The 14990-nt window shown below is 36.7% G+C and overlaps 1 protein-coding gene across 2 annotated transcripts in view; it reads left to right on the top strand.

The window, feature by feature from the left end:
• LOC124283719 (DNA polymerase epsilon subunit 2-like) overlaps positions 1 to 14990 on the top strand; it is a 71644-nt gene that overhangs the window by 27099 nt on the left and 29555 nt on the right. For both annotated transcript variants that reach the window (XM_046719741.1, XM_046719740.1), the window contains exon 14: positions 635 to 811. In XM_046719741.1, the coding sequence (XP_046575697.1) occupies positions 635 to 811 (177 nt within the window). The remainder of the gene's footprint in view (positions 1 to 634; positions 812 to 14990) is intronic.

Here is a 14990-nt window from a genome sequence, read left to right as displayed (position 1 = left end):
CGGTTGTCAAACCATAGGTCTGGGTTTGATTTCCAACATGGTTAGTGGTTAAAGGGTTCGGTTGTCAAGCCATAGGTCTGGGTTTGATTCCAACAAGGTTAGTAGTTCAAGTGTTTGGTTGTCAAGACAAAAGTCTGAGTTTGATTCCAACAAGGTTAGTGGTTAAAGTGTTTGGTTGTCAAGACAAAAGTCTGGGTTTGATTCCAACATGGGAATAATGTTTAATGCCAAGTTCTGATGGTGATGTTGCTGCTATTGTCTTAACCCAGATAGCATTCAGACGTTACTCCAACGTTGGCAATGGTTTTGCCAACATTGCCAACGTTGGGCCAACGTCCGAATGCTATCTGTGAAGGTGGAGTAAACCACTATTTGCTCACTGTGGAAGTTTGCCCTACGACAGTAATGATAAACATGCTTTTTTGGGCACTGTATGTAACTAGTTCTAAAGTTTATCAGTGTGTAATTTGAAAAGCATGCTTTCAGAATATCATGCTGAAAGTTCTGGTTTGTTGGGTGTTTACTTGCTTGTTTCTACTCTCAAATGACTTTTCTGATCGAACATTAAATAGTGTGGTCTATAAAGTGTTGTGTATTTTCTTATTTTTAAACAGAATGTAATGTCTTCCTTTAGTTTGCCAAGTCCATCATCAGCCAGGCTCACCTGTGCCCCCTCCCACTCCACGTCTGCCCGGTGTACTGGGCGTACGACAGGGGGATGTGTCTGTACCCGCTCCCCGACATTGTCGTGTGCGCTGACAAGTTCGACCCCTTCAACACCTCAACAGCCGACTGCACCATCATGAATCCGGTAGGTGTTTGGGCAATGGGTTGTCAAATGGTTATTATCTACCATACCAATAAGTCAAGTTTTGTTCCCACTAAATAGCCTGGTGGGCCCGTGTGCGAAATACGCATTATGTCGGAAAGCGCACTTTAAATCTCCAAATCATCATCATCATCATCATCAGCGTTTAAAATTCCCGCCTGCCCGACCATCCGGACCAGCTATTTTCATGTCGGACGGTCAAATTTCAAAATTAGCCTGTCCGGTGATCTGGTAGATATTACCCCTAAAACTCAATATTTCATAATATCAGACAGGTTTTCCTGTCGTCAGTTTGAGGTGTTTACGGTATTATGATGATTATGTTAAACTTACGATTGGACAGTTCATGTTACGATAACCAATTACAACAAGTGTACTTTCAGTTTACCTAAACTGGGTGCATTGCCTGTTGGTGCTATGTAGTTCATTGTGATGCCTACAAACAGTAACCTGACTAACCTGATTTTGTTTGTATCCGGACTGGTAATTTTTTAAGGTACCAGTCCGGCTGTCTAGCTTGGAAATTTGGGAGTTTTAAACACTGTCATCATCATCATCACTGTCATCATCATCATCATCATCATCATCATCATCATCATCATCATCATCATCATCATCCAGGGCGGTGGGGTAGCCTAGTGGTTAAAGCGTTGGCTTGTCATGCCAAAGGCCCGGGTTCGATTCCCCACATGGGCACAATGTGTTAAGCCCATTTCTGGTGTCCCCCGCCGTGATATTGCTGGAATATTGCTAAAAGCGGCGTAAAACTAAACTCAGTCAGTCAGTCAGTCATCATCATCCCACCTTGGGTTTTTGATGTGTGGCTATGGAGCCAGTGGGTGGTGAAGTGATTAAGGTGTTTGCTTATCATGCATATAATCCAAGTTTGATTCCAAGGTTGATATGTACTTGATATGTATAGCAATTCACAGAGGATAGCATCAGTGGATCTAGCCTAGTGGTTAAACCGGGGACCTAGGTTCGATGTGTGTCCCCTGTCAAGAAAATTCAAAGTCCTGTTAATGGTCACAGAGAACGGCTACTGTTCATAGAAGCTTCTCTGCACAGAGAAATTAGTATCCAGTATGAGATCATAAATGACGTAATAGGCTTAAAGAAAATTAGTTCTCAGGCAATTGCTATGGAAAAAAAATGGTGTAAGTGGGAGGCCTTTCTTTTTTTCCAACTTCCCAATGTCTTAATCTCGGCTAATGAAACATTGTCTGGCACACATATACCACTGAACTTGTAAATCTTCATTTCTAGTGATGTATCATTGCAAATTTAATATTGTCATTATTGAAATTAGCAAACAAGTAGGAAAAACCTCTTACTATCTTCCTGACATTAACACTAGATGCACTGTTATGTTGTGTGCATGCAAAGGGAAGTAACTGGACGCCATATTGGATCTCGTTATTCATAGTATTGCAGCATTTCACTGCCAGGGTGGTAAGTTCAATATGCAAATATTTATCAACAAAATTGGGGGAAATGAAAATAGAAACAAATCATGCAAAGGGAGGGAATTCATTCATGTGCAAATGACAGTTGTAAACCTTGTTTTAATGTGCGGTGTTAGAAGCAGTGTGTTACTTAACTATGTGGAAGCCGCGGTGGCTGAGTGGTTTAGACAGCTGACTTTGTTTGCTGGCTATTAGGGGCCTGACTTTGAGGATGTGGGTTCGAATCCCGGATGGAACGCAACCCAACAATAGCACTAGACTCTGTACTTTACTGAGACAGTGTAATCTCATATATTACTTTAAACTTTACTATTGTATTAAAATGAGGTGTGTTTTTTATCCTGTGAACTTGTTTTGTTAGCATTTCCACAACAGGATTGAAGAAAAAGAATGAAATGCGTAGTGTGAGATAGGATACATTTAACATTAGAACTTCTGGAGTAACTGCATACAAGACACTTCATGACATGATGGCTAGTTGTCATTAACAAACAACACACAGTTCCTCCATGAGGTGACTGAATGCGAATACTGTTCAAATTGTCGTGGGGGGCGGTGGGGTAGCCTAGTGGTAAAAGCGTTCGCTCGTCACGCCGAAGACCTGTTTTCAATTCCCCACATGGGTACAATGTGTGAAACCCGTTCTGGTGTCCCCGCCGTGATATTGCTGGAATATTGCTAAAAGCAGCGTAAAACTAAACTCACTCACTCACTCAAATTGTCATAGGCAGGAAGAAAACAACATCCACTCAGCACTGGCTCCACCATGACTACTGTATTTCATGTTCCTATTTGCCTGAATGCTTGGGGTTGTTCGTATTGATAATAGGTATTTACTTCCAATATATTATCTGATGATGTGCAAACCTAATTCATATCATTGAAGTGAAAAACCCTAATCATAATATTTCTTTGCCATGTTTTCAGATCGTATTTTCTCCGCGATTGATTATAGGTGTATGATTTTTGCTGTCTGTTTTTGTTTAATGTTGCATTCAGCATTGTTCCAGCTATATGACAGCATGATTACATGATGCCAAACTAAGAAAGTGTAATCCCAAATATATCATATGTTATATATGACAAAAGTCTGGAAATAATGGAATCTGGACTAGACAAACCACTAATTGACATCATGACCTTTGACCTGTGCATTTGGGACACACTGACACAGATGCCAACCACTCCGATTTGTCTATAAAAAACTGTGATTTTTTAGAAAATTCAAATATGTTTATAAATTTTGAATGTTAGAAAGAATTTGAGTAAATATGTTCGTTTGAGTTAAGAATTATCTGGTTAAGTATGCCCAGAAATTGCATATGTCCAGGCTAAAACTAAAGATTTTCATAGGGGAGGTCCCCCAGACCCCCACCGTCAAAAGGGGCCTAAGCCCCCTCTCATGCTCACCCCCAACTCGCACCTTCAGGGCTCGGGAATTGCTTTTAGCAAGGCATGATTCCGCTTTCATTTGATTCAGGGTTGGCATCTTTGATTGACATGTCCTATAAAATAGAATTAAGTGGAATCAAAATAAAATATTAATTAGCATTTGTAACAAATCGAAATGTTTGGTTAACTTCAAACATATATTCAGTGTGTAGTCTGATTGAGAAAGCATCTAAACGGAGAGAAAACATGTAATGGTTCAGTCCCTTCCCACTTCAAACCAGAAGATGTTTAAAAATACTACTTGTTGACCTGCCTCTCACTTGGTATACGGGGTGGTGGGGTAATCTAGTGGTTAAAGCATTCGCATGTCACACTAAAGACCTGGGTTCTATTCCCCATATGGGTACAAAGTGTGAAGCCCATTTCTGATACCCCCTGCCGTGATATTGCTGGAATATTGCTAAAAGCACCGTAAAACTATATTCACTCACTCACTTGGTATACGATGCACATGTAAAGGGGGATTAAACACAGTCAAATGAGCTCTGAATCTGTACACATGATGGGGTATCCATGTAACAGTGTGGAATGGTATCTCTAGCCAAGCACAATAAAACCAGCATTAGAAAGATCAGTCTCAGTCTGTAGATCAAACACTGTCAGTATCTGTTTAGCATCAAATCTTAACATATTCCTTTAAAAATAATGTACAGTTTAAATCTAGCTTCATCTGACTTTTCTTTTAGAAAAATGAATAGGGGATATGATTGCAAACAAGTGTAGGCAGTGAAAATTGAATGTTTTTCTAAGCACTTACAAAAGTTGTGCTAACTGAGCTTTGAGTTGAGCTTAATGTATCTAATTCTGCTGATCATTAAAATAGTAAAATACAATACATTATATCATTTATCATTTGTGTTCAATAACAGATAAAACAGGCTTAACCAATACTGTACACATGACAACTTATTCAGACAACATTTTCTAGAGCAAAACAGATCAATCTGTTTTTCCTTCTAAACAAGCTGTCGACCACGATACAAACAATTAAAAAAAACCAAGAAATAAAGAATTCTGCCCCCTTATACCTTCCACTAGAAAGTAGCCTCTACAGAATGTATACACTGTAATGGTGTAACTGGCTATGTAAATTGTTGATGGATTCTTTGTTACCTAATGCTGCATGTAGAAGCAGGCTACAATATGTACATAATCAATTTGATGAAGAAAAAATGCTGTATACCCTTAAACACTGCATTGCAGAAATGATAATGTTGTTCAGATTTTTCTTTCAAATTTTTAAATTATATTTTAAGGCAGTGACCATAAATATGTTGTTTTTAATCCTGCAGCCTCGTAACCACAACCACAATATCAAATGGATCATCCTTCATTATGTCAACTATTGTCAAGTTCGATATTTGTTAAGTCACACAATCACAGATATACATGTTCTGACATGTTTGTGCAACATACTCTCGTGCCAAACATGACTGCCAGACATTGTGGAAATATACTGGCATCATGACGACAATACCAACAATCTAAGTATTGTTGTGCAATATGATTTCAGAATTCTTTACCGCCTTTTGTTCGATATCGATTCTATCTCATTGGCCGTTTCACATATACCTGTTAACCTTAAAACAGTCATGAACAGGATCTGTTGATCAAGTTTATGACAATAGCTTTGTAATTTTTTGAAAGTTATTATCAATTTGTGTGGCGATCAATCCCAGCTGTGCCTCGAATCTACGCAGTGTTGAGGAGACAGTGGTATCATGTTACACAGTCAAGGCCCCTGTCACACAAAAGCTGTTGTATTCTGGGCTAGCCAGGACCGGTAATCACGGTCTGTATCACATGTCAACAGACCTTGGAAGTTCATGTCTACGTGTGAATGTAACCAAGAGGTGTGATTGGAGCAACCTCCGCATGGCGGCGCCTCCATTGTTGTAGGTTATGGTCGAACACCCACACTTATTCAGAATACTGCAAGCGTATTGAGTCTGTCTCCATTAAGGCCTATGTATTGTCTATTGCCTGCTTTTGTCTATTGTCAGTATTGTTATATATAGTGTTATAATATTATTTTTTGTCTTTCCGTGATGTTGAAAACTGCTTCTCACAAAATGTCAAGTGTGTATTTAAATAGAATAACTTACCTGGTAATCACTGTCAAAGTGGAATAGTAAGTTTATCAAGCTGATGGAGCTGTACTTGAAACATCCATTATTGTCGGACGATTTGATAATATTTGAAACTTCTAACAGCCCTTTGGTGGATAGTTATGAATTGCTATTCTTAATTCACTGTAATTCCAAGGGAGCAAGGGCTTTTAAAAAAGATATGTAGTCGCATATTTGGGGAAAAAAATGTTTTAAGAAAAAATTATCAAATAAGCCTGTATGGATGAAAGGGTCCATGTGTGGAATGATAAGTGATTAAAATATGAATCAATACATCATTAAGGTAGGAATCAATGCAGGTAAATGTGTGTCGCATATTGTATTGTATGAGATGACTGTCAATGCAAGAATAAAGGTTTTTGAATCATGGCATCCCCGGCACTTTTAATTACTTGAATATCGTCAATATCCTCACCTGATCAACACACTTAACTTCAAATAGGTTCTGTCCTTTCTTCCATTTTGGGATCATTTCTATAGTATGCATCGCTATGATGTCAGGTAAAACTGACTGTCTACCAAACCACCAAACCATAAACAAGAAAGTAAATAAATACTGACTTTTTCTCCCTCATTTAAAAAAACCCAAATACACAATAGAAATTATATATTTATAAGTATCTCTCTGACTACATGGAAATGACCGTTTCTAGATGTTTGTTGTAAAATGTGTTTTTACCCAGTCTCGTCCTTCATGATTTGATTAACGAAAAAATGACCACAGATTATGATTCAGAAACTGAAATCAGTCATCAATGACATTGATCAATTTGAATACCATCTGTAATGTTACATCAGTGTAAGAAGTTGACTTTCGAAAAGTTAGTGACACTTACCGCCATCTGACATTTTCCCAGAATTCAGCTGGTGTCAGATATCTCAGTTAATGTCTGAATGGGGTTTTTTTTGTGAATGTCCAAGAATATTAACTATTAGTTAAATAGCTTCCTCTACAGAGTGATTTTTTTTTTTGGCAGTTTATCATGACTGACTGAGTTTGGTTTTACACCGCTTTTAGCAATATTCCAGCAACATCACGGCGGGGGACTATCATGGTTATCTTCAGTCTGGTAACCTTATGAATAATAAACTATTTATCATTACTTCGTAATAAGGCCAAACTTTCAATAATCATGTTTTTTTACAGATGCCAGATGGTTCTGACGTTGTGGCACTAGATAGGAAACATTATACAATGGTTGTGATGAAGTGGTGGTTGTAGCACTAGATAGGAAACATTATGTTATACAATGGTTGTCATGAAGTGGTTGTTGTAGCACTAGATAGGAAACATTATGTTATACAATGGTTGTCATGAAGTGTTTGTTGTACCACTAAATAGGAAACATTATGTTATACAATGGTTGTCATGAAGTGTTTGTTGTACCAATAGATAGGAAACATTATGTTATACAATGGTTGTCATGAAGTGGTGGTTGTAGCACTAGATAGGAGACATTATGTTATACGATGGTTGTCATGAAGTGTTTGTTGTACCAATAGATAGGAAACATTATGTTATACAATGGTTGTCATGAAGTGGTCATTGTGGCACTAGATAGGAGACATTATGTTATACAATGGTTGTCATGAAGTGGTGGTTGTAGCACTAGATAGGAGACATTATGTTATACAATGGTTGTCATGAAGTGTTTGTTGTACCAATAGATAGGAAACATTATGTTATACAATGGTTGTCATGAAGTGGTTGTTGTGGCACTAGATAGGAGACATTATGTTATACGATGGTTGTCATGAAGTGGTGGTTGTAGCACTAGATAGGAGACATTATGTTATACAATGGTTGTCATGAAGTGGTTGTTGTAGCACTAGATAGGAGACATTATGTTATACGATGGTTGTCATGAAGTGGTGGTTGTAGCACTAGATAGGAGGCATTATGTTATACAATGGTTGTCATGAAGTGGTTGTTGTACCACTAGATAGGAAACATTATGTTATACAATGGTTGTCATGAAGTGGTTGTTGTAGCACTAGATAGGAGACATTATGTTATACAATGGTTGTCATGAAGTGTTTGTTGTACCACTAAATAGGAAACATTATGTTATACAATGGTTGTCATGAAGTGTTTGTTGTACCAATAGATAGGAAACATTATGTTATACAATGGTTGTCATGAAGTGGTGGTTGTAGCACTAGATAGGAGACATTATGTTATACGATGGTTGTCATGAAGTGTTTGTTGTACCAATAGATAGGAAACATTATGTTATACAATGGTTGTCATGAAGTGGTGGTTGTAGCACTAGATAGGAGACATTATGTTATACAATGGTTGTCATGAAGTGGTGGTTGTAGCACTAGATAGGAGACATTATGTTATACAATGGTTGTCATGAAGTGGTTGTTGTAGCACTAGATAGGAAACATTATGTTATACAATGGTTGTCATGAAGTGTTTGTTGTAGTTATACAATGGTTGTCATGAAGTGTTTGTTGTAGCACTAGATAGGAGGCATTATAGTATGTACCACTAGATAGGAGGCATTATGTTATACAATGGTTGTCATGAAGTGGTTGTTGTACCACTAGATAGGAAACATTATGTTATACAATGGTTGTCATGAAGTGGTTGTTGTACCAATAGATAGGAAACATTATGTTATACAATGGTTGTCATGAAGTGGTTGTTGTAGCACTAGATAGGAAACATTATGTTATACAATGGTTGTCATGAAGTGGTTGTTGTAGCACTAGATAGGAGACATTATGTTATACAATGGTTGTCATGAAGTGGTTGTTGTAGCACTAGATAGGAGACATTATGTTATACAATGGTTGTCATGAAGTGTTTGTTGTACCAATAGATAGGAAACATTATGTTATACAATGGTTGTCATGAAGTGGTTGTTGTAGCACTAGATAGGAGACATTATGTTATACAATGGTTGTCATGAAGTGTTTGTTGTACCAATAGATAGGAAACATTATGTTATACAATGGTTGTCATGAAGTGGTTGTTGTAGCACTAGATAGGAGACATTATGTTATACGATGGTTGTCATGAAGTGGTTGTTGTAGCACTAGATAGGAGGCATTATGTTATACAATGGTTGTCATGAAGTGGTTGTTGTACCACTAGATAGGAGACATTATGTTATACAATGGTTGTCATGAAGTGGTTGTTGTACCAATAGATAGGAAACATTATGTTATACAATGGTTGTCATGAAGTGGTTGTTGTAGTTATACAATGGTTGTCATGAAGTGGTTGTTGTAGTTATACAATGGTTGTCATGAAGTGGTTGTTGTACCACTAGATAGGAGACATTATGTTATACAATGGTTGTCATGAAGTGGTGGTTGTGGCACTAAATAGGAAACATTATGTTATACAATGGTTGTCATGAAGTGGTTGTTGTATAAATAGGAAACATTATGTTATACAATGGTTGTCATGAAGTGGTTGTTGTACCACTAGATAGGAGAATTATTATGGTGGTTGTGGCACTAAATTATACAATGGTTGTCATGAAGTGGTTGTTGTAGCACTAGATAGGAGACATTATGTTATACAATGGTTGTCATGAAGTGGTTGTTGTACCACTAGATAGGAGACATTATGTTATACAATGGTTGTCATGAAGTGGTTGTTGTACCACTAAATAGGAAACATTATGTTATACAATGGTTGTCATGAAGTGGTTGTTGTAGTTATACAATGGTTGTCATGAAGTGGTTGTTGTACCACTAGATAGGAGACATTATGTTATACAATGGTTGTCATGAAGTGGTGGTTGTGGCACTAAATAGGAAACATTATGTTATACAATGGTTGTCATGAAGTGGTTGTTGTACCACTAGATAGGAGGCATTGTTGTCAGTATTTGTTTTAGTTTTGTTTGTAAAACCTTTATTTTGTGCAATTTATTAAATAGATTAAAATGGAGGATTGATCCAATGAAAAAACATCCCTCATCAATTTATTAATTTTTCCTCATGGCATTTTGTTCTCATTTTTAATGAAAACATCAAATACCTCCAATTCAAGGGTTTGAACACCAGCTGTTGAGGCATCTATTGAATTCTGTTTTGTTACAAATACATTTATATTGATTTTAGCAAATAAAAGCTTTGATGTGATATAAAGACTCAATAGTCTTCAAATACATTTAAAAATATTTAATATCTGTCCTTGTATAATTTCTATGATTACAATCATGTTTCGAAAAAATCAATACACTGGTTTTATGCTTTTATTAAAATGAATCTATTACTTTTTCGTTACATCTGTCCTTTTTGTTATATGACCTCTAAATACATATCAGTCATAGATGCAATTGTCAAATCTGAAAAAAAAAATGTTTTATACTGTCATGGTAATGGTGAACATTTCCTTAGAAATACAAACTTTTTGCCTTGAATTGGAATTAAAAGATTTGCAACAGTGAGTCAATCTTTGTTCAAAACTTGACAAGGAAGACATCTTTGTTTTTTCTCTCTAAAATAGAAACCTTGAAGCTATACCTTGAGGTCTGTGGTTAAAGAAGCAACGAGACTGTCGGATCACATGACAAACAACAACTTGTTTTATTTGTCAACACTTCCTGCCACCAAGGCAAACCTGCCCCAGATTTAGAAGGTCTTTGGCCTATTGTCAAGGTTGTAAAATTCTCACTAAAATTTGTTATTATAGCAAAGGTTAATTTGCTCAGTTTCTGCAACCACCTCTGTTTTGATGGAATTTCCTCCTTGGTTTTATCACCAAGGTAAAGAACATCTTTGCTTGATGAAGTATATGTATGCAAAGATAGTTGTGAGGAAAATACATCATTCTGAATTGCTGAATTCCAAAGTGAGAACTCTCAGCACGATTTTATAACAAATAGAAAGGAGGAAGGATTTTATTCAGCTCTATAAACAGGTTTTATTTGAGAAATATTAATGCCAATATCTTTTCCTATTTATGAAAAAGTTAAAAAGTAGAGGACTGTCATGTTTAATTTGTTTAATGTTCTTCAAATTATCATCTCTGGTTTCTCTTTTCACCCATTTGAGCACATGAATTGTTTGTTGGGAATGAATTCTTTTGTTCTGCTAACATTGATACTTCATAAAACCGCTATCAAACTTACTTTTAACATGAAAGGTTTATGCATGAAGTAATCGGGCAGAAACGTTTCCAAGTGCTGGCATTAATGAACTCTCCATATGTTTTGTGTGTACAGGATGAGGTCATTACATTATGGGAGCAGTGGGGTAGCCCAGTAGTTAATGGTTTGCTCGTCATGCTATAGGCCAAGGTTCGATTCCCAATATGAGTACAATGTGTGAAGTCCATTTCTGATGTCCCCTGAATATGATATTGCTGGAATATTGCTACACAATTATATTTCACTATGTAACATATTTTTTCAAGGGTTTAATCAGTGTAAATTTGAATCGACAACATACTTAAATGGACACATCCCATCTCATTGTGTGATGTCTTGTGTGTCATTCAGACCCTGAAATAAATATACCCAATGCAGCCCATGCTGCAACACCATCTCTCACACACACACACACACACACACACACACACACACAAAAACAAAGAGTGACAAGGAAGGTGTATAGTCTACTGTACTGATACATAAATATCCCTACCGCATATAGTTTCAGCAGCTAGTCAGTAATGAGTGATAAAAAATCTGCACGTTTTTATTGTATTTTATTTTAATTAAAATATTTCTTCACTGCGGGGGAAGTTTCCAAGTTCATGTGCTGAAATAGAACCTCTCAATATACCTCAGTTATTTTTATCTATCCACCGGTACGCAAGCTAAGATTTGACATAATTATAACTTTGGTCCACATTATTAAAAAAATTCACAATCATATTGCGTCTACTCACACATCGAAATGAAGTGTAGTTGACAGAAAATGGATAAAATATTTTGTTTCGCTAAATATCATACATATTGTAGTTAGACGATAACCAGTGTTCACGAATAGCGTCTGACCCTCTGACAAATCCAGCAGATTCGCCAACGGTCAGACAGAAGTCTACAACCCGCCGGCCCCAGTGCCTGACTGTATATTTCACAATGACTTTGACTGAAGTTGTTTTATGTGACATGTGACACTTGTTTGCTGTTTATAAATCTTATGTTTGTTAATAATTTCAATACCAGTTACATGTATAAGAAATATTAAATCTGAAATGTGTGTTTAATTTTATTCCATGGGTCCTGTGCATTTTCAATGGGTCAGACAGACATCTGAAACTTACAGGACCCAATGTCCTGTGACTTTGAAACACCATTCGTGAACACTGGATAACATGTCAACAAACTGGCTTGCTTATTACCGCCTTGTTTTCCATGGACTGCTAGTTTACAGTAACATCGGTAAAAATGTGTGAATTTAATTGGCTTGCTTATTTTACCCCATTCCATGTGCGTACAACTTACCACGTTCATGAGGGTCCGTATAACCTTAGTGTTGATTATATATTTTACATTTATAGTGCAAAAACTGTAATTAGAATTACACAATGCTAGGATATATTTCTTTGGGTTAAATAATAGTACTCTGTATTATATTTTACTGATGACTGCGTCAGATTTCATCCCGTTATATTATTGTGCATGTTTGAACTTGCTCGCCGGGAAACGTGTGCACAGATTATTGCCATTTCCGGCTCAAATACACACGGTAATCTTATTCTTACTTAATTTATAGTGCAAAAAACTGTAATTAAAATTACACAATGGTAAGATATATTTCTGTGGGTTAAATAATAGTAATCTGTATTATATTTTACTGATGACTGCGCCAGAATTCATCCTGCTATATTATTGTGCATGTTTGAACTTGATCGCCGGGAAACGTGTGCCCAGCTGATTGTACGATGAATGTCATAATGACTAATATGTAATAATATGTTGAAATAATGGAAACGTACAGGTTAATATGTAATTTATTCATCATTCACAACATAAACGCTGTAATCGTGGCATACATCCTGGCAGATGTACCGGTAACCCGTAACATCGTCCTGGCAGGGCACTGGCGAGCTAAAAAATATTTCCGTGAAATTGTATCTCATAGATAAGCCAACCCCCTTCTACAGACATATTTTTTGGGTCCTCAAAATACGGTTTATAGACGGTAATATACGGTAAATGTTTGCGTAATTTACGCAGATACCCAGCTTATCTGTACCTCTGGAAAATGTCTATATAGCTAATGTACAGCTGTGTGCTATTTCTGGCTTATTTTACAAGACAAATACTTAAGGCAACCTTGACATTTATCATACAAAGTTCTATAGAGATGGCCAGATATGAATAAATAAGTGACTCATTCATCTACTCTGATGGAGTTGATCCAGCATTGTGTTATCGGCTTATTTTTACAACAAAAATAGTAATTTAGATATCTTGAAATCAGCACCTTCATGTATATTTCATCCCAAAGGGTTTAAAGTATGATGCGATACTATAAACCTCTCATGTACTGGTATATCAAATTTCTACTTCTTGTAAAAAGAAACGCCTACTTACCTACCATATTTTTAAACTTAATGTTATAGGAATATATGTAAATTGTTTACAGTATTCATGTAGTTTGTTTTTGCTGGAGTCTGGAAAGGTAATAAGGTTTCTTTGTTTTTATTTGAACAGTAGCATATGATATTTTGTCTTTGTTTTTGGTTTTTTTATTTTTTAATGATAGCATTTAATATGGTTACTTGTTTGGGGGTTTTAACAGTAGCATTTAATATGTTTTTTTGGTTTTGGATTTCTTGGTTTTTGGGTCTGAACAGTAGCATTTAGAAAATGTATCAGTGGTCGCTTTCCAACTCGTGCCTATTTTACCTCCACGAGTGCCGTGCCGTACGTGCTTCCGGTTTCATCAAGGGTGGGTACAATTACAAATTTAAGAAATACACTTCGCTCTACCACCATGTATAGTGTAATAAAACACACTTTTGCCCTGAACTATTATAGTTAAAGCACGAGGACGCTTGCATCCGAAAGTGCTTTAACGCTATAATAGTTCAGGGCTAAAAGTGTGTTTTATTACACTATACATGGTGGTAGGGCGAAGTGTATTTTTCTAAGATGCCAAATTTAATACTTTCTAAAGATAATTACGATTAATTTAAGGCAGAAAACAAACGACGGTGTCGGGTGACCTAAATTAAGAATCCTCGACAGGGCTAACTGGCGGCTGTTCTATTGATGTGTCTGCCCCTTACGTTAAGACGAACGCTACCAGAAAAACAAATGATAACAGTTTGATGACGGTTTACGTTCGGATTAAATATCTTCTCTGAATTATTTTAATTACATCTGTCATTAACATAAACCATATGGGGCAATATGAACGTTGCATTTCTACTACCAGCGTAAGTTTAGATCAGTACATCCAGAGGAAGTTGAGTAGTCAAGTGACATTCCACAATTGCATTGTGGGAATGTAAACATTGCAAACGTTACCGTGTCGCTGAAAACTTGTGAGTCGAAATGACACATTTTAACCATCGTAAAACATAAACGTAATGTTTCCACCAGTGATGTTAGCTGCGTGAAGCAACAGCAAACCATAAAACTGGATGCAACGGTGTAGTTTACTGTAGGAGGCAGTACGAGGCGATGACAACTGACATGCATCGTGACGTCGCTTACATTGTGACGTAATGTAAAATGGTTCGATTACGAGGGGTCACACTAGAATGGCGCAGTGACGGGATAACGTCATTCAATTGTTACGTCATCAAAAAACTATACCTTTATTGTCTGATAATGTTTTGTTTTTTTCGATTGTTCTAACCGCTAGGCATCTTAGAAATTGTGATAATGTTTCATGACCTGCATTAATTAGGTTTTGGGTCATTTTCTTTGAATGTTGTTGAGGTCAGATTCTGCTCATGAACGCGTATTTTCAAACATCCTTCGTGTCTTATCACCTAAAAAACCCGCGAGTTTTGCCATGCCCTTACGCGTCACCTATGGCTGTCAACAATGTCAGTGTCGGAACGTTTATCCAACAAAATCATTATAAACTCGATAGATATGATTTGCGGCTGTGTGCCGAGAATTTTGGCGAACACATTTTTAATTCGTGGGCGTTTGTTTTAAGGCACATAAACTAATGTTT

The sequence above is a fragment of the Haliotis rubra genome, unplaced genomic scaffold (assembly GCF_003918875.1).
Source record: "Haliotis rubra isolate DU_JTF1 unplaced genomic scaffold, ASM391887v1 Scf32, whole genome shotgun sequence".
Taxonomy (NCBI): Eukaryota; Metazoa; Mollusca; class Gastropoda; order Lepetellida; family Haliotidae; genus Haliotis; species Haliotis rubra.
Note: the sequence above shows the minus strand (reverse complement) of the source record. Positions and strands in the feature narration are given on the sequence as shown.